Source organism: Gracilinanus agilis, chromosome 4 (genome assembly GCF_016433145.1).
Source record: "Gracilinanus agilis isolate LMUSP501 chromosome 4, AgileGrace, whole genome shotgun sequence".
In the NCBI taxonomy this organism is placed as follows: Eukaryota; Metazoa; Chordata; class Mammalia; order Didelphimorphia; family Didelphidae; genus Gracilinanus; species Gracilinanus agilis.
Genome location: NC_058133.1, coordinates 181,023,208 through 181,047,956, shown reverse-complemented (window position 1 = coordinate 181,047,956; position 24,749 = coordinate 181,023,208). Strand labels below are relative to the sequence as shown.

The window sequence follows — 24,749 nt, the reverse complement described above, 5'->3', positions numbered from 1 at the left end:
TGGTGTTATTGTTCTTCCAAACTTTAAAAAGCCCATGATCTCAAGATAATATATGACCACAGAAAAAGAAAGAAAAGAACAAGCTGTTTCTACGATGGCTATGAGTTAAAGGACCTCGGGTCAACTCAGAAATGTTCCAGTGCCAATTGGCCATTTGCACTCAGCCAATAAATCTGCCAGAAAATGACTGGCCCCCTTCCAGTTTGATGGATACAACAGTTCTGGAGGATTATTTTCTCCCTCCCCCAGAGCTGGGTTTTTTGAATGGAACAGAATTGCCACTTCCTTAAGAAGTATTAATGCACCAGGGACATAGTCCCTGATTAAACTCAGTTTGAATAACGTGTCCTTCCTAACTCGAATATGATTTCATAGGATAATAGATTGAGAGATAGAAAGGAACAGTTTCTTTATTTTCTAAAGAAAAATGAGACTTAATGAGTTTAAAACATGCCTGAGGTTACAAAAGTTTTAAATAGCAAAGCAGGGACTTGAATCTAGGCCCATGATGCCAGATCAAATCTTCTTTCCGCTGCAATCTGCTCTTTCCGTTTTTTTCTCCATCTATTGATGGAAATCAATAGGGTTAATAGATAAAGTGATGGAGTTGGAGTCAGGAAAAAATGAGTTTGAATCCTGCCTCAGATGTTAACTGACTGTGTGACCCTGGGCAAGCCACTGAAACTATTTATGCCTCAGTTTTTTCATTTGCAAAATGGAGAAAATGTTAGATCCTACTTCCCAAGGTTGCTGGGAGGATAAAATGAGATTATATATATACATATACACATATGTATATATATACACTATATAGTATTTTGCAAATCTTAAAGTAAATGTTAGGCAATACTATGAATGTAGGAAATTCTGGACATCCTCCTACAAGGGCAAAGCTCTACTTAAACCCAGATATAGAATAGAAAATCACTTGAATAGGAGTAGGGGAAATGTGTTGGAGTCCTAGTTGGGTCACCATGACCTTAGGCAAGCCATTTTACTTTCCTGTTCTTCAAAGTCTTGAAAAAAAAGAAAATCAAAACAAAGGAACTAGACTTTTAAAAGTCCTTTCCAGCTCTAAGACTTTAGAAGTTTTATTTAAATTTAAGCTTCACTTATCAGAAAATTTAGATAACCCAGTCTGAAAAAGTAGCAAATATGGCAACCTAGAGAGCTGTAAACTACGTCATTAAAATAAAACTTGACTACATCAAGAACTCTCTAGGATTCTGATTTTCAGAAGAGGCGCAGATCTGCATTGGTAAAGGCAATTCCATATCAGGAGCTCCTTTGTTGTTGTTCAGTCATTTTTAGTTATGTCTGATTCTTCATGACACCAGTTGGGGTTTTCCTGGCAACGCCACTGGAGTGATTTACCATTTTCTTCTCTAGTTCATTTTATAGGTGAGGAAACTGAGGCAAACAAAGTAAAGTGACTTGCCCAAGGTCTTACAGCTAGTAAATGTCTGAGACTGGATTTGAACTCAAGTCTTCCTGATTCTGGGTCTGGTAGTCTATCCACTGTGCCATCTAGCTGCCTAACTAACATTTATATGACTTGCGTCAACTCCTACACTAAGCACTTTACAAATGTTATCTCATATGATCATCTCAACATCTTTGGAAGGTAGGGGCTATTATTATATATTTAAAAAATATCCTTACCTTTTATCTTACAATTAACACTAAGTATTAGTTCCAAGGTAGAAGAGTGGTGAATCGGAGTTAAGTGACTTACCTAAGGTCACATAGCTAAGAAAGTGACTGAGTCCAGTTTTGAACCCAGGCAGTCCCATTTCTAGGTCTGGCACTCCACTGTGCTACCTAGCTGCTTCCACTTTATAAAGAAGGGTAGTGAGGCAAGCGGAGGTTGAGTGACTTGTTTAGGATGCACACAGCTAATAAGTGAACTCAGTTCTTCCTGACCCCGCACCTAGAAGTCTATCCAATGAGCCCCCTGGGTGCCTCTTTGGGAAGTTTTTACTTTTTTATATCCTCAGGACTTAGTATAGTCCCTGGCACATAAGTAGTGCTTAATTAATGCCTGCAGCTTGATCAGTGGATTGATTGGGATCCCATTTTCTGATTCTTCATTTTCATCGGCAGCATAGGATAGTTCAGTGGGTTTTCAAGCCCTGTGCAAGGGGTACAAAGGCAAAGTATTTTTATAATTATAGTAAGATTTTAAAATTTCTCATATAGTAAAATTTAATACCTATAACTGACAAAACCAAAACTTCTTGGGAGAGTCTTTAATAATTTTAGGGAATATAATGTCCTAAGACAAAATGTTTGAGAAGAGCTGATAGTGAAAAGCAAGCTGACCCTGGCACTAGGAAGATGAGGGCTCAAGTCTAACCACTGGTACGCTAATCAGCAAATATTTATAAAGTGCCTTCTATGTGATAGATACTTTGCTAAGTGCTGGGGATATAAATAGAATGAACAAAACAACCCCATACATTGGTGGTGCAACCCTGGTCAAATCACTTAACTTTCTCAGCACTCTAGGAAATTCTCCAAGATTAGAAATTAGAGCCCTGCATTGGTAGGGAGAATTTCCTCATCTCCGTGTTCCCTATATTAATGAATGAAACATAGGCCTAGTCCTTATCTATCCCTTCTTCATAATGACTTTATCTAGCCTATCCATAGGACAGTCAGGTGGCTCAGTGGACAAAGCACCAAGCCTGGAGTCAGGAAGACAAGTTCAAATCTAGCCTCGGACACTTACTTGTTGTGTGACCCTGGGCAAGTCATCGAAACTCTGTTTGCCTCAGTTTCCTCATCTGTAAAATGAGTCAGAGAAGGAAATGGTAAACCACAATTGCCAAGTGGCTGATGTTATAAATAAAGTGTCCAAGGGAGATGTATAGATGTATAATGATGTTGATGTATCTATCTGTACTCTCCTCAGCTGCAGTTGATGGGAGGAACACCTACTCTGATCACCCTTGACTGCTGCTGTAAGTTATCCCTTTCTCTCTAACAGCTGCCCATTAAGGACCCTCAAGAGGTTAGATAGATGAGTAACCTTTCCAGGTCCAACCTGGGGTTGGATAGATTATGAATATAATACTGATGGCCTTTGGGGTTGTGAAAAGTTGGATATGATTGAAAATGATTAAATAAGATGTCTATCCCCAAGTCTTTGCAGTGGGTTTAAGCTCCCTAGATGTACTGCAAATATGATAAGTCTAGGCCCTAGTTAAACACATTTCTAGAATATTTCTGCAGTTTATGGAAATTCATCAAGGACCTTGACTCGAAAATCTGCCAGATCTGTTAGCAGATCTGAGGATCTGCTAACCTGAGGAAAACAACTCAGTATCAAGGCAGCCAAAGCCCAAGAAGTATGGGAAATGGGGAATGAGTGCTGGCGCTCCTCCAGGGAAAGGAGGACTTAAGACAACAAGAGAGAAAGATGTATTATCTCTCTTGGAAGCTTCCAAGAGGGTGGACTTGTCACAGGGAAACTAGATTTCCTTATGGTTCCTTGCCACCCATCCCCAAAAGATTGTTCTGTTCTGTAACAATCCCTTCTGGTTCGGGGCTGGTATGATGTGAAGAGAGCACTGAGTTTGGAATCTGAGGATCCAGGGTTTTACTATTTTATTTATTTTATTTTATTTTAATAATGAACTTTTTTTATTTACTAGTTTTTTCTCTAAACTCCCTCACGGCTCTAAATCTGTGATCCTATGATTCTCGTGCCTAAATTAAACACAAACACACATGCTTATGTGATCCCAGTGGTAAACCAGGTCTCCTATTACTGCAAGACCAACCCTGGGGAAATCTTTTACAAGCAACAAGTCAATAATATCCCCCTTGCAAGACAGCTGATTCCCCTTCTGACACATAGGTGACATCATGAATTTCTTTCATGTGCTGCCTTTGATTTGATATGCTATGTAGAATCCCTCCTCCCTAGGGTCTTAAATCACTTTCCTTCTTTCAAACTAACTAAAAATTTAGGGCTTTTAAAAAATTAACTCATGGGAAAAAGAATCCCTTAAGCTGCATACCCAACAAATGGTTATCTAGTCTTCACTTGAAGATTTCCATTAAGAGGCCACCTGTTGCTGTTCAGTCATTTCCAACTCTTTGTGACTTCATTTGGGTTTTTCTTGGCAAAGATATTGGAGAGGTTTTCCATTTCCTTCTCCAAGTCATTTTACAGATGAGGAAACTGAGGCAAACAGAGGTTAGGTGACTTGCCCAGGGTCACATCGCTAGGAAGTGACTGGGGCTGGATTTTGAACTCAGGTCTTCCTGACTCTAGGAGAGCACTGTGCTCTATCCAGTGACCACTTAGCTGCCTGGACCTCTCAAGCTCCCTAGAGTAGACCAATGAAATTATAGGTCTGGATAGACACAAAAGAAAACAATCAGTGGATAAATAAGCATTTATGGCCCTAGCTATTATGGTGGGCATTCATTTACAGAGTTGCCTCACAAGAGCTGAAGCCTAACAAAATATCCTATTCCACTTTAGGATATTTTTAAATGTCAGGAAATTTTCTCTTATGTCACGCTTCAATTAATCTTTGTGTCATCAACCTATTGCTCTTAATTGGCCCTCAGGGATCTTCTAAACTAATGTAATCCCTTTCTCTGGTGACACCCCCTTCAAATATTTGAAGACCATTATTTTGTTTCTTAGATTCCCTCCCCCCCCCCAGGCTAAGCATCCCCAGTTCCTTCAGCTGTTATTTATTTCTTATGACCTATGACACTCACCATCTCTGTTCCCCTCCTCTGGACACTCTAGCTAAGCATGAATCTATACTGATAATTTACCCTAGGGTGCAGTTTGTGGATTTTTGGCCTGCAAGATACCCAGGGTCTTTTCTAACTCTAAAATCTGGGACTGTATATTATCTGGGTATAGAGTGGGAATGAGAGACAGCTTGAGATAGTGCCTTAAGAGGCAAGAAGACTAGAGTTCAAGTTCCACTTCTGATGCATACTGGTTTTGATACCTTAGGCAAGTTTATTTTTTTTCACTCTTTAAGACTAAAAGTTGAAGGACAGTTGCTGGTATACATGTCAGAGGAAGTTTTCCCCCCGAAGCCTATGAGATCACAAAGGCTGATGAAAAAAAAATTGGTGGTGCTGGATTAATGTTTTTTAATAGGAGACTTGTGATGTGGCATATGGTCTTGAGTAATGGATTTGGTGTCCAGACATTTAAATTATACAGGGCAAACTCTGTTATAAGCTCCAAATTCTTGGAAGTACCATCAGGTAGCTACCACATAGTGGGAAGGGCACTTGGTCTGAGGAGGGCTCATTTCCATCCCCAGCTTTGGACCTTACCCAGCTGTGTGACTTCGGGCACATTAATTTCTTCCCCTCATCCTCAATTTCCTCACCTATAATATGAGAGCATTGTATTAATTGCAGATCGAATCATTTATAATCTAGGGTTCCAGCAGTATCAAATATTTATTAAAAGAATCAATTTTGGAAAGGGGCTCATGTCTTTCAATTGTACACTTCAGGGAGATTTAACCCAAAGTTCAAAGTCATGTGGGCTTAATTTTTATTCAACTTCATGTTCAAGATGTATCTTAGCAGAGCGACAATATCTAGGTCCTTAACAGCAACTTTAAAAAAATACAACAACAAACACTGATTCTCTAGATTCCTAATTGCCAATTACTTGGAATCTTTGGGGCCAATTACCAGGAAGAACACTGAAATCGACCCCCCTCACCGCTTAGATAAATGAGCCATTAGAAAAATCAACACATCCTTTTTCTTAGGAACAACACATGACTTTGCAGTGTACCAGCATCTTTACCTAGTTCTCCTTCCTTCTCTTGCCACTCCCTCTACTGTCTGCTAGATTCTATTGCATGGGCAGATGAAAACAGCCCTTTTTAAAAAACTATATATATTTATTTATTTGCATTATAAATGTAAATACTTACACTTGTATTTAATTATATATTTTATATTATAATTATATATAAACTATTTTTAAAAATAGATTTTTATTGTTTTTATATCACCTACATTTCTTCTTTTATCCCTCCCAATTGTCCCTTTCATAAGGCCATCTGTTGTGACAATTTTTAAAGGAGAGAAAAAAAGGAAGAAGAAAATTTAGCAAAACAGTAGATACTAGACAATATCTGACATCATATGCAATGTTTCACACTAATAGATCTTGATTTCTGCAACTGAGCAAAGGGAGATAACTTTTCTTATTTCTTTTTTATTTTCAACATTTACAATATTCAATTTTGATTGTTTTATGGTTTCGATTCTTTATATTTATATTGTTGTTATTATCGTATACATTGCTCCTTGGTTCTACTTACTTCATTTTGTATCATTTCATGCAAGTCATCCCATGAGTCTCTGTAGTCATCTTATTTGTCATTTCTCCTAGCACAGTAATATTTTATTATTTTTCTACCTACATATAGAGGAAGAGACATTCTTCTTTTACTCCTGTATTTGCTGAGAACCTTTCTAGTACATCCCTATTCCACATAATGTTTACTTGTGTTTTAGGTAGATTGTTGGTTTTTTTTTTTAAACCCATACCTTCTGTCTTAGAATCAATACATTTATTGGTTCTAAGGCAGAAGAAGGATAAGGGCTAGGCAAGGATGTTAAGTGACTTACCGAGGGTAACACAACTAGGAAGTGTCTGAAGTCAAATTTGAACCCAGGACCTCCCATCTTTAGGCCTGCTTCTGAATCCACTGAGCCACCCAGCAGTCCTCTAGGTAGATGTTGTTGTTGTTGGTTTTTTTTTTATCACGTTAAAAACAAATCCTTCTATGCCTATACATTATAGAATTTAATTTTTTTAGCCCTATTGAATCTTGTATTCCTGTCAAACTTTTTCTTCTGTTTTTATTAATTATGTGTGTTTTAAAAATATAATTAAATAGTAACAGCTAACACTTACATAGCATTTTAAGGTTTGCAAGACTCTTTACAAATATTATTTCATTTTTTTCTTTAGCAACAACCCTAGGAGGTAGATGCTATTATTTTATCCATTTTACAGATGAAGAATCTAAGAGAAAGACATTAAATAATTTGTCCAGGGTCTCAGAGCTACTAGGCGTTTGAGATAGGGTTTTTTGTAGTTACTATTTATTTTATATAAAACACAATGTAATATGTAACATGACAATAATATAATACATATTATTTCTTATGAATATGTAATAAATAATAATGTCTATGCCTTCCCAAGAGAAATAAATTCTCACATTAGCAATGTCCTAAAATCTAGGTCTCATTCTTTTTGCCCCTCTCCTCTCTACTTCCCCCCCTCCCTAAAAGGCAGGTTATATGATATAGTTTGTGCATATATAATACATATTTCCCTATTCATCATGTTGTGAAACAAGGCACATATTACTTACACTAGAGAATAATTTATGGTAGGATCTGAACCTAATACTCAGATAGTAGGACACTTTCACACATAAAGACTCTGGCAACCAACACTTCTAATTCATCTCATATTTCTTCATTTTTCTGTGACTTGTAGTGAGGAGGTTGCATTATTCTCATTCCAAATCTTGTCTCCTCCATGAAGCCTTCCCCAAAATGTCCAGCTTGCACTCATTTCCCTTCCTGTTTACCCAGAGTACTTGCTGTCTCGCCATCTATTTTGTTACATGATTATGTCCCATAAAAATGCTATGAGGGAAGTAGTAGAAAAGATAAGTGTCCCCATTTTACAGTTAACAGAACTAAAGGTCAGATAGACTAAGCAAGTCGCCAAGAATCATAGAGCTGATAAGTGGCAAAGCAGGGACTTAACCTGATCTCAATTTTATCTAACTCCATATCCAAACACCTTTATGCTACAATACCTTGTGACCTACATGCTACCATTTGCACTTTCAAATTCTATTACAACATTAATGCACTTTTGGAAAAGTGTGAATTGGTTCAGCCATTCTGGAAAGAAACACAGACCTGTATTCATAAAGTTACTAAATTGTGCCCAGCCTTTGGTCCAGTCATAGCATTAATATGCCAATTCACCCAAAAGAGGTTAAAGAAAGAGGAAAAGGTCATGTATGTACAAAACTATTAATATTAGTTTTTTCTAGTATTCAAGTCCCCCACACTAAAAACACTCTCCTATTGGAAAACACCCAAATAATTATGGTATATAAATAAAATGGAATAGTATTATAGTATAATAAATGACAAAATGAACTGTTTCAGAGGAAACTGGGAAGAAATAAGCAGAACTCAGAGAACAATTTATGTAAGGGCAACTCTAAAAAGAAAAACAACATTGAAAGATGTTAAAATTCTGTTCATTACATTGATAAACTGAGGATCCAAAAGACTAAATATAAAACATGCTATCTATCTGCTGCCAGAGAGGAAATGAACTTAACATGTAAAACAAAACAAAAACAAAAACAAACCTTTTTTGGATATAGCCAATGTGGGAATTGTTTTGCTAGATCACATGTATTTGTTATGAGGGCTTTCTTTTTATTTTCTCTTTAAAAATTGTTCATTTGGAGAGGCAGTTGAATAGATGGTAAATGCTTATAAAAATAAACAAATAAATATTTTATAGAAGAAAAATAAAAAAGATTATGGAAGATGAAGGATGAGAGAAGAAAAGAGAGAAGAAGAGAAGGGAAGGGAACAGAAGGAAAGGGAAGGGAAAGGAAGGGAAAAGAAGGGAAGGAAAAGGGAAAGGAAGGGAAGGGAAGGGAAGGGAAGGGAAGTTTTGGATCAGATTCAGTGGGGCACAGAGCAGAGAATCACTTAGAGAAAAATAAAATAATTTCCTTGTTGCAATGAAGGCCAAGATGAAATTAGATAATATACATTTGTAAGTGGATCCAGTGGGCTTAGTTTTATGACTTCCTCAAGTTCTGTTCCTCAGAATCTGACTAGAGACAGAGGAGGCAGAGAGTAGGAGTAACCTAGGTTTGGGATATTGTAAGACATAACTGGCCATAGGATAAAGGAACAAAGTAATCAGGGTAGAAGAGAATATAGTCTGAGTTGGCTAACTCTGGGGTCAATATTAGGAAAGCAAAATCAGAGTAAATTTGAGGGTCTTGGAAGAACTGAAGGTGGTGGTAGAGTAGGGCTCTTGGTGAGGAAGTTTAAGAGGGATAGGTATAGGAAGATATGATTAACTAGAAGGTTATGGTCAGAGAAGGAAATTTCAAAGTTCAAAGGATCAGTGATTCAGAAGTAGAAGAGATCTTAGAAGTCATCCAAAACAACTCCCTCATTTTACACAAGAGCACACTGAGGCACAGAGACTTAGATTCACACAGCTAATCAGTGTCTGAGACAGGATACTAGTTCTAGCCTCTGAGAGCTCTTGAACAAGGAGTGGAGCCCTCCTGGATGATGGTGAGGTGATAAGTATGACTATCAACTATCCATCTATTTAGCTAAGGAAAAATGAAGGAGTAGTTAATTGCAATTGAGGAAATTAAGGAAATGGGACATTAAGACATTGAGATATCATAGATACATATGTTAAATTTTCCTAGTATAAGCTCAAGGATCTAGAGAGAGAAGAAGACTATGAACCAGGTACTACATTCCTTGAGAGAGGAAGTTAAGATGATCCAAGAATTTTAAAAATAATTATGATAATAATAATATAACCCTTTAAGGTTTACAAAGTACGTTAGTTAGTTTATCTTGTTTATCCTTGGCAAAATTACTCAATTCTTTCTTTCTATTCTAAATGGAATAGTCTTTGGACTGGAAAGGACAGAACAAAACCAGATAACAGATAAAAGAAATGCAAGATAAACAGGAATATTTTGAGAGCTCATAGCCAAACGAATTCAAGTGTAACTAGGTCCAAATGAACTACTTTCCCAGGATATTTTCTCAAACAGTTGGAAGATATGATTGTTATACCACTTGAAATAATGATAGTTGATATATATATATGCAAAAATATATTCACATACACATGTAGCACGTATATGTATATAGTTGAAATAATGAGAGTTGATATATATGTATATTATGTATGTATACTATATATATGTATATATATTTTAGTGTTGCAAAGCACTTTTGATCCATATAACAGCCCTGTAAGTTAACTACTACATAAATACTTTTAAGATAATTTTATTTTATTATTTCATAGCTAATATAATATATGACATCATATATCATATTATTTTATATATAAGATATAAAACCATATATTATAGAATCCTATTTTATATATAATACATATCATACATTATATATTATTTTATATATAATATACAACACTGTATATTATATATTATTTTAAATATGATATGAGAATACAATATTGTATATTATATATTATTATTTTATATCATAGTTTTTAGTAAACACTTTTAGAGATGAGATAACAAATTCAGAGAGATTATGTGACTTGCTCATGGTCACACAACTAATACCAGAGGTAGGATTTGAAACTAGGTCTCTCCTGACTCCATGTATAGAACTCTTTTTAGGAGAACAGAAGATTGACCTGGAGAAGGATGATGTTGTTAGACTGGTAGATATTATAAACAGATTAACTTTGATACTTATTAAAATAATAAATAACGGTCACCACATTATGGATTGTATTACAAATGTGAAATCCCAAAAAGAAGAAGAAACTGATGAGTAATGGTAAGAAATTGAGCGTCTAGAAGTGGGGAGGGCAGGCGTATTTCTCCTACCCCCCGAAGCACCAGTGTTTCAGAGGGTATAAGAGAAAGAACATTCAGTGCTTACAGAGGTTGGCTACAAACACCTTGTCTTCTGTCTGGAGCCAAGTGTTGCTCAAGGCCAGAACATGTGAGGAAGTCTAGGAAGAAGAGGTCCAACCTGAAGGCAATATTCCCTTTTGTATGCAAATCTTTCTCTCTTCCTTTCTCTCCTTTTCTACTCCTTTTCTATTTCTTCTCCTCCCTTCTTCCCTGAACACATCACAACTTTGCCAGCAGCAAGACTTGATACCAGGGAGGGTGACACTGATGGTTTAATACACCTTATTGGTGTTATGTCAGGGCAGCCTACTGGGGTAAGTGGAAATGCAGAGTCAGAAGAGATCTGAGAGGAGCATGGGGTAATGGATAGCAAGATGGCCTTGGAGAGGAGAAGACCTCTATTCAAACCTCATCTAATGCATCCTAGCTACGTGACCTGGACAAGCCACTTAAATTCTTGTGTCCCTGACCTATCTCTAAGAGAGATAGTTTCTAAACTTGGGTAGAAATATAGCATATAGTTTAATATATTATTAATATTGTTATAGTAATGATAATATAATTGTATAATATTATAATATAATATAGTAGAAATATATATATCTTTAACTTTATTAACTTCTAACTAAAATCATGCTTTTCCTTAATTTTTGAATGTAGAAAACAAACATTATTTTGAGAAGGGATCCATAGGCTTTACGAGACTGCTCATGGGATCTATAATACAAAAAAGTTAAAAACTGCTTTAAGATAATAAATTGCCAAGTAGATGCTATCCTGCTCCTGGTGCTCACTAACCGTGCCTATTGAAATCAGCTAACCTTACCAAACCTCAGTATCTTTGCAAAATGGGCATACTAGTACCTATTTTTGCAGGACTGTTATTGTGAAGATCTAATGAGATAAGTGTAAAATTATTTGGTTGTAATAAAGTGCTAAATAACTTTCAGCTATTATTAACATCATTGGGATTTCCCACACTTCTGACACCACCAATAATAACACTGAGCATCTATTTAGTGATTCAAGGCTTCCTCTCTCCTGAAGTCTTTTTCTGATTCTTCATTACTCATAGACTCTGCCGGACCTTTGTATGTGTCCTTTGCCTCAGTACCAGCCTAAGTTTAGCCAGATTCTTAGCTAGGTTGGCAGAGTATTATTATTAGTTTTTTCAGCTATGGCAAAATTTGAAGACCATTAAGAGGGATTGTGAACTGTATTGGGGGAGGGAGCCCATGAAATTACAGCTTCTGGAAGTATCTGAAATTTATAAAGCTCCATATAAATTTTGGCTACAGAGACACAAAACTTAATGAGATTTGGCCAGGAGCCTGGGGAAATTCTTTTCTGGGAGAGTGGTTCTGGCCCTGAGTTAAGTCCATTGAAGACACTCAGAACATATATCACATTCATGAGAAAGTTGCTTAGCAATTCTGGCCTTCACCCCAGACTTCTAAGATGATTCCAGGATTTCAGAATAAGGCTGCTGGCATTTATGCTTATTAAAGTGAAAGGACAAAGTTGTCCTGGGCCAGGTATCACCACTAGAGTGTAATCCAAGACCCTCACACGCTACAGTGCCCTGCTCTGAACTCCCATCCCCTGAGATGATTAGTTACCGAAGCGGAAGGGGCTGAGTAATATAATACATTTCTGCTCATCACTGGAATTCCCTGACTGGAAATGGATGGGTTTTATTCACCAGTCTCTTCCAGGAATCAAACAAGGTTGCAATCCAACCTTTTGATCTCCTGTTTTATATATAGTCTATTTCCCACAAAATATGCTTTAGGACATGCAAAGTCATTCAGGTATCCTTTCCAGACCCTGGTGTTTCATAATTAATTCTCGTTTCACCCAATCATGAATGTTTGATGCCGTCCAAGGTAGCACCAGTGATTCTCAACCTGCTTGGACCTTCAATAGCCTGGGTATTTCTTAAATTTAATATACAATTGAGGAGTTATTTCTCCTTATCTATAAATAGATATGATCCTACTTTTCTTGAGTCCATGCTTTGCCTCCTTATCAATAAATGGATATGAAGGGCAGCTAGTTGGCTCATTGGATTGAGAGCTAGTCTAGAGATGGGAAGTCCTGTGTTCAAATTTGACCTCAGGCATTTACTAACTTTGTGACCCTGGGCAAGTTATTTAACTGCCACTGCCTAGCTCTTATTGCTTTTTTGCCTTGGAAGACAGAAGGTAAATGTTTATATAAAAATGGATATGAACCTATGTTCCTTGAATCTATGCTTTGTCTCCTTATCCATGAATGGAAACAGTTTGGGGATGATAGATGGTTATTCAATCTGCCATTTAGTAGGAACCAAAGAACAGGGAAAATAGGACTAGACTTCTGATTTCCTTGTTTTAGGAACTTCTTGAGAGGTAGCCTAGAGACAGGCACACATGGTCAGTCTATATAAGAGAATAGACTTGAACCTACAGCTTCCTGGTTTCAAACTCTTTAGTGATAACATCATACCATCTCTAGCCAAAAAGGGATTCTTGGGACATAGTTGCAATACCAATCTGCTTTCTCTCCTTTTTGCATGAAAAAAAGATATAAATAGCAATGCATTCCAAAAGACTCTCTCTCTCTCTCTCTCTCTCTCTCCCCCTCCCTCCCTCTCTCTCTCTCTCTCTCCTTCCCCCCCCTCCAATCAACAAAGAAAAACAAACATTAAACAACCTACCAAAATGATGATGCATGGAACTCTAAACTTTCAAGCATTTAATTTTTAAGAGTATATATTTAATTAGTAGCAAAAAAATCTTGTTTTTTTATATCTCACTCCGAAGTATTCTATTTTTTTCTGGATTTTGTCATTCACATTACTAGTTTTAATCAGTGTTTTTGCTTTATTTATACTTTCTTCAGTCTATATCACTTCATTCATATAAAAACTTTAAGTTTTTATGTTCTTTATTCAATCTATCCCTCCCCTCCATTTCCTTCTCCTCTTCTTTTATTTTCTTTTTCCTTTTCCTTGACCAATAATTTTGTCTGGGTTAGAGATCTTCTTGGAGAGGAAACTCCTTCAACTAATGCAGATTGTCAACTGTTCTGTAATTCTGCATTTAGAAAAAATGGGATTGTGAAGAAGTGCCTAGTATGACACACTCAGTACATGTTAAAGGTAGGACTGCAATCCAAGTTTTTCTGACTCAGAGTTGAGCTCTCTGTTCATTGAATTATATCACTTCTTTTGTCCTTTTTTATGGCTATGATAATATTCCATTATATTCATAAACTTTAGTTTATTCAATTATTCTTTAATCATTTAACATGTTTTGTTTCCAGGGATTTTTTCTTGTTCCTGTTGTTTCTTAATCTTAGAAAACTGAAAAATTAGCATTTTTGGACTAAAGCCTATTTTAAAATTCAAGCAGAGAAGGCCATATTTGAAAAATATTCTGACAGCTCTTTTTTTCTCCTGCTGAGGATTTGAGAACTAGGTGATTCAGAGGATAGTGCTGAACTGGTACTTTGGAAGATTTGAGTTCCTAATTCTGCCTCAAACATGTGGGAACCTGAGCAATCACTTAACCTATCTCAGTCTCAGTTGCCTCATCTCTAAAATGAGGATAATAAAAGCTATCTTGCAAAGTTATTATAAGGGTCAAATGGGATAATATTTGTAAATTGCTTTGCACACTTTAATGTGCTATTGTTGTATCGTCTATTCAGTCATGTCCAACTGTTCATGACCCCAATTGGGGTTTTCCTGGCAAAGATACTCAAAGTGTTTGCTATTTCCTTCTTCAGCTCATTTGACAGAGGAGGAAAAGGAGGCAAACAAGGTTAAATGACCTCCCCAGGGTCACACGACTTGTAAGTGTCTGAGGCCAGATTTGAACTCTGGAAGAAGAGTCTTCCTGACTCCAGACTTGGCATTCTATTCACAGCACCACCTAGCTGCCCTAATACATAGAACAGATTCCAGCTATTTGTGTATTTTTCAGTCAAGTAAGCTATGATTTAGAGGGTTTAAGTTGGATAGATTATTTTAGATTTTCATATTTATATATTCATATTGAACTTTAAAAATATTATTGTAGGGAGCAGCTAGGTGGATCAGTGGATTGACAGCCAGGTCTAGAAATGGGAGTTCCTGGGTTCAAAATTGACCTCAGACACTTCCTAGCTGTGTATTTCTAGTTCTTACCATTCTTCCCTTGGAACCAATTCATGGTATTGATTCTAAAATAGTAGGTAAGGGTTTTTAAAAAATATATTATTGTAGTAATTCTGTCCATATCTCCATTTAGTGATCTCATGTTTCTGGTTGATAGTTCTCATAAAACTTTGGCCAAAAATGCAAAAATCCAAAAAGAAGGAGAAAAAATGACATTGGGTCCAAATCCCACAGGAGGGGTCAGGTTTCAGAAATGAAAAGAGAGGAACTGAGGCTGACAGCAGCTGTCTCTGTGCCAGGCCCTCCTTTGCCCTCTTCTGACCTAATTCCACTGCTTTACTGGTAATGACAGCAAGGAATGATTGGAGTCAAGTCAATCCCAAAAGACCCATGATGAAAAATCTTATCCACCTCCAGGGAAAGAACTAAGGGAGGAAGAATCAGATCAAAGCATATTGTTTTTCATTTTATTTTCTTCATATTTTTTTAAACATGAGTTTTCTTCTCACAACATGACCAATGAGAAAATATGTTTTTCATGATCACATAAATATAAACCGTATCAAATTGCTTGCCGTAATAGAGGGAAGAGAGGAAGGAAGGGAAGAAAAAAGGGAAGGAGAGAATTTGGAACTCAAAGTTTTAGAAAACAAATGTTAAAATTGTTTTTATAAGTATTTAGGGGAAAATAAAATATTATATTAAAAAGAAGAATGACTAGCGTTCCAGGCAGGCTAGCCAATGATAGAGCAGGATTGGAAGGTGGTGCCAACAACAAAAATGGGAATAGAAAATCAGTGTCCTTGAGTGGTAGAGCAAATGGAAAGCATTTCCTTGCTTCTAGTAGTAGTGGCTGAGAGGGATGCAGAGATATGGTACTTACTTGCATTTTGTGAAGGAACACAGTGTTTGGGTTTTACCTGTAGACTGATTTAAGGGCTACCTATGTCTGGAATGAATCTCTGGGGAGTGGTCTGCCTGGTAGTAGTGTGATATATTAGGATAGGAACTGAGTTGGTATAGAGAACTCCTGGTTCTCTCTATCAGTACAAGTCAGAGCCTTCTTATAATACTTCTAACCTCTTATATAACCCCCTTTTCCCCTCCTTGGTGAAGGATGTGGACTCCCATGTTTCTGGGGAGAAAAAAAAAGGTCATCTATGGTAAATATTTTCTTTCTACTTATTCCATATTTAATACCTGATAATTTTTTAATCATACCTCTGTTTCCTTCCTTTGCTACAACCTCTGATGAAGATGGAGATATTAAACTGGTCCTGCCTTCTAGGATCCTATATTATTTTAGAGGAGACATGTACAAGTATGCACACGATTTACACAAAATGAGCAGAAGATAATTTTTGAGGGTGTGAAGAAAGACCTCATGAGGACGGTGATTTTTAGGTTGAGATTTTAAGAAAACCAGGGATTATGAGAGGTAGAAGTAAGAAAAGAGTGAATACCTGGCTATCCCCCATGCGGAGTTTAAAATATAAGGAAATAAGATAATTTGGCTGGACCATAGATTATGTGAAAGGAAGGAGTGTATATTAATGCTATTCAAATCAATTCAGTAAACATTTATTAAGCAACTGCTATGTATGGTGAGAGGCACTTTGTTAAGTTCTGGAAATGTAAATAATAAAAAGAAAGACAGACTCTGCCTACAAAGAGCTTATAATCGAATGGGAGAAAGCAGCACATAAAAGGAAGCTAAAAAGCAGTGGGAATGAGGGGAGGGTCCACCAGAGGGGACAGGGACAGAGACATGATGCTTTGTGGAGTCAAAACTAGAAGAACAGCTGATGGATGATGGAGAGTTGCCTGGAAAGTTCAGGGCCCTCTTTAAAGGATGTATTTTGGAGGGCATTATTACTCCATTCTCCAGCCCTCCAATCAGAGAGGAGAGGCAAATGAGAGAGTGAGAAGGATTTGAGTTTCAAAAACTGAATCAGTTTACATAGTGATGAGATTTCAAGTGCTCAGTTCATCCTGGAGGAGGCAAGATGTTTGCTGGAGACAAAACCAAGCAGAGAGACTGAAAGAAATGAGAATGAAAATGAAAAAGAAATGAAAATACTAGATATTTTCTATATTTGGTAGCTGGGCTAAACCAGGTTGGAGTCAAGAGCTTTAAACCTGTTAGTGATCTAGGGGAATGTTCACCTCAAGCATGGGAAGATTTCTCTAATAGCTAAATAGCTAAATAGCTAAATAGCAGATGAGAACAATTTGTTCCAATAGAGATGAAAGCAGTTGAAGCAAGTATTGTGGAGTGTTTGAAAATGACTTGGATGACTGGAGGAGAGAGTAAGTTCCACAGAAGAGCCCAACTCTACCTCAACTAAAATTCAATTTACTTGAAAGTCAAGATATCAGTCATGGTGATACCACTGGTCTTCTTCAAAATGATGGAGGAACAACAGGTTGGAGAAAGATAAATATGCAACTGCATGGTGTGCTAATTTAGAGATTCTGTAATGTATGGTCTAGAAAGGAATTTGGTCCAATCACGTATTGGGTAGCACGAAGAATTATAGTTATGCAGGTTGATTGTACTTGTGTCTATAAAGTATGATTAATTATTGCTCTTCATACTTGAAGAGGACCAAAATGACATCACTAGTGGTACCTTCTGACTCAAACATAAACTGGATTTAAATGAGGCAGAATCACACAAAGCCATCAGCCTCACTCTCTATTCCAGAGTCACAGGAGTCCAGTGGCAAGACAAAAGACAAGATGACTGGTGATAACTTGAGATTCAGTGGATGACCATGGAACAAATTGTTCTCATTTACCTGTAGTACCCTGGGGTTTTAACTAATAAATAAAATGAGGCCATTTCTCTGAGCATAACATTGTTTATTAATAGGAGCATGTCTCTGAGGGGAAAGACCCTCAGTGAAGTATGATTCAGTCTTTTATATGAAGGAATTGTATCTTCCTTCTGATTGGCCTGACAGTGCATCTTTTGGACCTCTCCTAGCAGTACTAATTGGTGAATATTTTGCTGGGGAGGTAGGCTTAGATCTCAAGTCCTTCCCTTTTTCTTCATCCACAGCTTCATTATAGATAGGCTCACTCACTCACCTCTGACACATAAGAATTTGCTTTTAATTTCTGGATAAATGGAGTAGGGATTCCAGTCCAGATAAATGCCTTTGGAGTTCAGGAGTGATTATCTTACTCAGTTATACCCTTGAGAAACTGCCTGACCCTCAGAGACTGGAGTTTGAGGGAATGAATGGATTCATATAATCCAACATGAATTTCCCTCATTCCCCTTCTGCCATAGAAATTGGTATGTGTCTGTGGTAGACACCCCCCTGAGTCACTGATGGGTTTGGGGCTGTTGGTTACCTTTGACCTGGTTTAATGGGTCTGTGCATGCTTTTGATTCTTAGAGCCATGGGTGAGAGCTGGGTGGTAGGTGGAGATCAAGGAAGAAAGTAACTCTGCAAATGGCTCAGAAAACCATTATACCAGAGCTACTAATAATCTTCCCTGAATACCCTATAAACCCTACAAAAAGTAGAGAGATTAAAAGACCTCAATTGCACTTTATGGCTCCTATATGAAGAATTTTTGGAAGAGTGTAGGCAAGAATCAGACAGGATAAGAAGGTACTAATGAGTCATATTCTATATTACACAGAAAATTATATGGAGGGTATAATAAATCCAAAAAAGTATAAAAGTATGATCATTAACCACTCTCTTCTTAAAGGGTCTAAAATATAGATTCATGTCTTTTAAACACTTTAGATTTTAGAATGAAAATATGATGTCCTCTGTAAAATGCTCTCAATACTGCTGTGATCTCATAAATGAGTACATTTCTTTCTACAGGATAGCTTATATGTGTACTTACTGATCCTGGACTACTGCTGTCCATGTCTTCATCTATTTATCATGGTGGCTCCACCCAGTGTGCCCATCAATCAATATTTATTAAGCACCTACTATGTGCCAGTACTGTGCTGGGGATGAAAAAGAAAAAAAAGACATTTTTTACCCTCAAAGAGTTTATAGCCTAGTGGCAGAGACAATATGCGAATAAGCATATACAAAATAAGCTATATACAGGATAAATAGGAAACTGGTAAAATAGGGAAAGCACTGGAATTAAAAACAGTTAAGGAGAGCTTCCTATAGAAGGTGGGATTTTAATTGGGACTTAAAGGAAGCTAGGGAAGTCGGTAGTCATAAGGGAAAGCATTCTAGACAGCCAGAGAAAATGCTCAGAGCCACAAAATGGAATATATTCATGGAACAGTTGGGATGCCAATGCCACTGGATCAAAGAGTATAATATGTTGAAGAATATGATCAACATAGAAATGGTAATTAAATCCATGGGAGATGATGAGATCACTAAATGATGCAATATGGAAGAAGAAGAGTAGAATGGTCCAGGTTAGAACCCTTTGGAACACCTATGTTTAGAAATCATGATCTGGAGGTGATCGAGCAAAGGAGACAGTGAAGGAATAGTCAGGTAGGTAGGAGGAAAACCAGGAGGGAGGAAAACCTAGCAAGAAGATAGTATCAAGGAGGAAAGAGAGATGAAAAGCATTGAAGGCTGCAAAGAAGTCAAGAAAAGTGAGGATCAAGAAAAGTTCATTGAATTTAGCAACTAAGAGATCTTTATTAACTTTAGGGAGAGAAGTTTCAGTGGAATGATAAAGTTGGAAAACAGATTATATATTGGTAAAGAAAGTGAGAGGAGAAAAAGAGCCATAGATTGTAAATGGCCTTTTTGGAGTAGTTTAGCTATAAATGGCAGAAGAGATATATGATGATAATTATTAGAAATGGAAAGATCAAGTAAAAAAAATTTTTCAGAATAGGGGAGACATTAGCATGTTTGTAGGTAGTAAAAAATGAACTGGTAGTGAGGGAGAGATTGAAAATAAATTAGAGAATGGAGATGACAGAGGCCACAAACTATTGGAAGAAATGGGATAGAATGGGATTACTTGAACAAAGTAGAGAGGTTAGCTTTGGACAGGAGTAAAGTAACTTCATCATGTGAAGGAGGAGAAAGTGGCAGAAGAAACCAGAATAATAGGAGATGAAGAAGAGGGGAGAAAAGGGAATTCACAGTGAAATATCCTCACTTTTAGTTAAATATGAGGCAAATTTCTTAGCTGATAGAGTTGGAGGTGGTGAGGAGCTGCAAGGGTCCTTAAATTATCTTGACATGGTAAGGGTAACAATGGTGAACTCAAGCCATCTATTGGTCATCCCTCACTTATCCAGTGATCAACCCATTCTCTTATTTTTCTAATAGTACATTTCTTAGGTGATATCCTTCATAAGAATTCTCAGTAAATCTTTATTTGAATGTGTGGCAACCTCTGCATGCTCCTACATGCCTCTCCATTGTCTTTTACAGTTTAGGTATGAAATCAAACACTTCAATCTAATCTATATTGTTGCCAAGCAATGGTAAATGGATAGATGCATGAAATGACAAAGTCTCTCTCTTATACTCCATTGTGATATGATGGTGATCCTTGGATCCTGAAAGCTATGTAAGTGAAGCGTAAGTTCTACCATACTAGAGAAGCTTTGAATACACAACACATTGGTTAACACATTGGTTCTTTCTTTTTTTTTTTTTTTTAGGACCAGTCAAACTAAGAATAGAGAAATCCATCACCAAGAGGAGGCCCATCACCAGGAAGCTGGCCATTTGGATGATGAATCTTTTACCCATAGCAATTCATGAAGCAAAGAAAAAATAGAAAATGGACTTAGTTTATTCATATAATGATGGTAGTAGAGTGGTAGAAAAAGGAGGCAGAGGGTTTATAGATTCACATTAGGTTTTAGGCTATCTATAAACATTAATTAAACTATGTAATTTTACTGCAAATGTGAATATTTTGTCTAATAACCAACAAATAAAACATGTGATTGGAATCACATCACTAGATATTCTTGCACATTTAACCAACAGGTGGTGCTAATAGCTGGTGGTTTGCTCATGCCCTGGGGCATATATGCTGATTAAGAGCCAAGTTATTCATAGTTATCCCTTACTTCCTCTTCTCTCTATGGGGCAGTACCACAGTAGTACAGAGTTAGTGGACTTTTGTATTTACGCAACTATCTCTGAGCCTATCCAGTTGCTAAGCACTATGTATTAAATATAGTTAGTGCTGGCAACACAAAAGCAAACTGAAAGAAAGATAGTCCTTGCCCTCAAAGAGCTTACATTCTAAAAAGGGGAGTTAACACATAAAAAGAAGCAGAAAAGTCAAGGAGGGACATTATAGAGGAAGCCCAGGAGAGTCAGTAGTGTAGCCTGACTCCCTGGAGGGGAGTGAAAACTTGGTTGGCCTGGGTGTCCTCTTTAAAAATAGAAGTTCTGGGAAGAACCAGACCTTCAAAGGGAGAGACAAGAGGGGTTGGAAGGGTGGAGTGAGCTTCCAGGCTGAAATGGTTACTGAGACATTGTAGAGAAAGTCTGGGAGAGTTAAGAGTGCATCCTGGAGAGGAATGAAGAAAAGCTGCCAATATCCCAGAAAACATCTCCCAGGGTAGTCTGTGTCTTAGTGACTCTCCACAGGGATCTACTTTTTCTTCTTTTAATCATTGTAAACTTAGAGTTCGTTTACTTAATGACTATTTTATTTTATGATGTGTTTGTTTTTAGTATAGTAAATGGAGCTAATTTAAAATTCTCATACTTTTGATCTTTTGTTTTTGATTTTTAAAGTTACAAAAAGGTTCCAGGTTCATTTTTTTTATTTATATAAACCTCTTCAGTGAAGAAAAAAGGGGCTCTCAGGGAATAAATGTGATGAAACACAGGAATGTAACAATAACTGGGCAGAGAAAGGTTCTTTGCAGGCAGCTCAGACCTTGATTAAATGTTGAGAACTTTTTAGTTCTCTTCCCAAATCCCTTTGTCCCATTCCTTATCTTGTATCTCCCTTCTGACAATGCTCAGGGACCCCATTTTCCACTTCCCCCAAAATATGAAGTGGTTACTTTGTTTTTTAGAAAACCATAAAGTATTTTGCTGGAACTTTTTATTTTTGAGCTAATTTCATTTCCATATGTCTTTTTTTCCTTCTCTACTTAGCAATCCATTAAAAACAACAACAATGCTTTAACTTTATTTCTTTTTCAAATGTTTTATTGTTGCCTTTTTAAAAAATCAGTTATTCTCACACGTTTCCTCTTACAATTGAATTCTCCATTTTGACAAAGAAAATGGTGAAGCATGCTTATTTCACTTTGTATCAGTTGATATAAGTTTTGTCATGCTTCTCTAAACTCTGCATAATCATTGTCTTTATAGTGTCAAAATACTCAATTACATTTATGTACTATAATTTGGTAAGCTATTCTTTGATCAATAGACATCTATTTTGTTTCTGGTCCCTTTCTACTAAAAATATTGCCATGAATATTTTAGTACATATAAGGTCATTCTGACTTTTATATTTTGGGGGGCTGGAGGGGCAGCGGGATCAATCTCTGGGTCAAAGCATATCAATAATTGGTAACATTTCTAGAATAATTCCAAATTCCTTTCCAAAATTGTTAGACTAATTAACAGTTCAGTAAGTATTCTATTAGTGTACAAGTTTTTTCCCAAGGTTCTTTAAACATTTATTATTTCCATCTTTTGTTATCTTTGCCAGTTTGCTGGGTATTAAATACAATCTCAGAGTTTTGATTTCCTTTTAAATAATATGAAACAATTTTCATATAGTTCTTGAGGATTTTTTTTTGAGAATTCTTTGTTCATATCCCATTGACCACTTCTCCACTGAGGAATTATATGTGTGTGTATACACATAAACATATATGCATATATACTTACATGTACACATATGTATTTATACACATATCTGCATTAATTCACTATATATTTTGAACATCAATATCTTGAACATCATCTCATTATCAGAGATCATAGAATTATGGCTTTAAAATTACAATAGAATTCAGAGGCCATCTGGTCAAACTCTGAGATCCAAGTAGGTTAAGTGGATTATCACACAGGTAATAATTATTAGAGGTGGGATAGGAAGAGAAGAGAGTAATAGGAAAAAAAAATAGAAAAAAGGAGGGGATAATGCCTGGTTTTTTTCTTTCTCTACTCTTATCCTTCCATAGCTCCCTCATTTTCTCCTTCCTCTATTATGTCCTGTCCCCTCTAGGATTTCATTTTCTCCTTATTATTCTTTCTACTCTACTACTTCCCCATTTTCCTGTATTTATTTCTCACTCTAACATTCTCTCCTTCTATCCTCTCCCTCCTACATTGCTTTTCTCCTATCCATTCTCCACCATTTCTCTTTCTTCTTCCTTTATTAAACCCCCTCCTTGCCCTTCCTCTTACCTTCTTTTTCTTTCTTCCCCCAACTCTTCCCTGTCTCTAAACCTCCCAATTTCACCCCCTCTTTATCTCTCCTTACTTCCATTATTTCCTTTGACTCTTTCCCATCCCTCTGTCTTCTCTTTTTATCTATTTCCTTTTCCTCATTCATCTTCCTACTCCTCCTTCCTTCCTTTTTCATTCTTTATTCCTCCTCTTTCTCTGTCTCATATTAATTTTCTTTCTCACTTCCTTTATCCTTCCTCTTCTCCAAAACTCCATCTCCTCTGTCTCTTTCCCATTTGCTAATTCTTCCCTTCCCCCTTTTCTGCCCTAGCTCTTCCTACCAGGTCCCTTTCTCCTTCAACTCTCCCTTTCCCCCTTCATCCTAATTAGTTTTCTATATTCCTCTCCTTTTTTCTGTTTTACTTTTTTCCTGATATCCTTTCTACCTTACTCTTCTTTCTCAGATACTTTTTTCTTTATCCACCTCCCATCCAGCTCTCCATCCTTTCTCCCTTCTCTTTAATCCCTGTTCCCCCTTTCCCTTTTATCTTTTTGTCTAACCTTGAGTCCTACCTCTCTCCCATTCTTTCTTTAATCTTCCTTCCACTTTCTTCATTTCTTCTTCTTTCATCTATTCCCCACTCTAGCCTTCTCCCTGTTCCTCCTTCCCTTCCCTTTTTGTAGCTTTTCTTCCTTTTCTTTGTAGCTTCATTCTTTATCTCCTTCTTTCTCTGCCCTTTCTCTTTCTGCTCCATATTTCTTCTCCTTTCTGCTTTTTTTTTAAATCCTTCTCTGGGTCACTCTATCCTTTTCTCCTTTCGATAGCATAATGGATAGAGCACTGGAACTGGAATTACAGACTCAGTCACTAAGTGTGACTATGCTATTTGCAACTCAACTCTGTCCCCTTCAGTTTCTTCATCTGCAACACGAAGCTAATAAGAACACCTGCCTAACTCCCCAGAACAGTTGTGAGAACAAAATGAGATCATATTTGTAAAAGTGCTTTGCAAAACTTAAAGCTCTCTAGGTAATTCCCTCCTCTCTGTCCCACCCATTTTTTTCAACCCTTCCTCCTCTCTCTCTTTAACCCTCCCCCTGGTCCTTTCGGTCCCTCCCCGTTTCCGCCCCAGGCCCACCCCCTTTCCCTCTTCCCCTCCCTCCCCGCCTCGGCCCCGCCCCTTCTCGGCCCCATCAGCTCTCTCCCTCGGGCCTCCCTCCCACCTGGGGTCACTAGGCTCCCTGACAGGATGGAGCTGCAGGGTGACTTCTCAGAGGAAGAGTTCCGGAAGGCCTGCGCTGAACTAGAGAACCCGGCCTCGGACGGCAAAGTCTGGGAGTCATTGGTGGAGTCAGAGAGCTTCAATATCTACCAGATGCTGGACGAGGTAAGGGCCTGGACTTGGGGGCGTCTGAGACCCCTAACAGTAGTTGAGGAAGGGAAGTTGAGGGCGGGCGCTGATTCGTCGGGGAGGCTGGGATCCGCTGCTACCCTCAGGGAGGCCGGCCTCCTCTCGAGGGGTGTGTGTGTGTGTGTGT

General features: G+C 37.3%; 1 protein-coding gene across 1 annotated transcript in view; it reads left to right on the top strand.

Annotated features, from left to right (window-relative positions):
* Positions 1–24,452: 24,452 nt before the first annotated feature.
* LOC123245088 (phosphatidylcholine transfer protein) overlaps positions 24,453–24,749 on the top strand; it is a 54,213-nt gene continuing 53,916 nt past the window's right edge. The window contains exon 1 of the mRNA XM_044673823.1: positions 24,453–24,598. Within this exon, the coding sequence (XP_044529758.1) occupies positions 24,461–24,598 (138 nt within the window). The 5' untranslated portion in view covers positions 24,453–24,460. The remainder of the gene's footprint in view (positions 24,599–24,749) is intronic.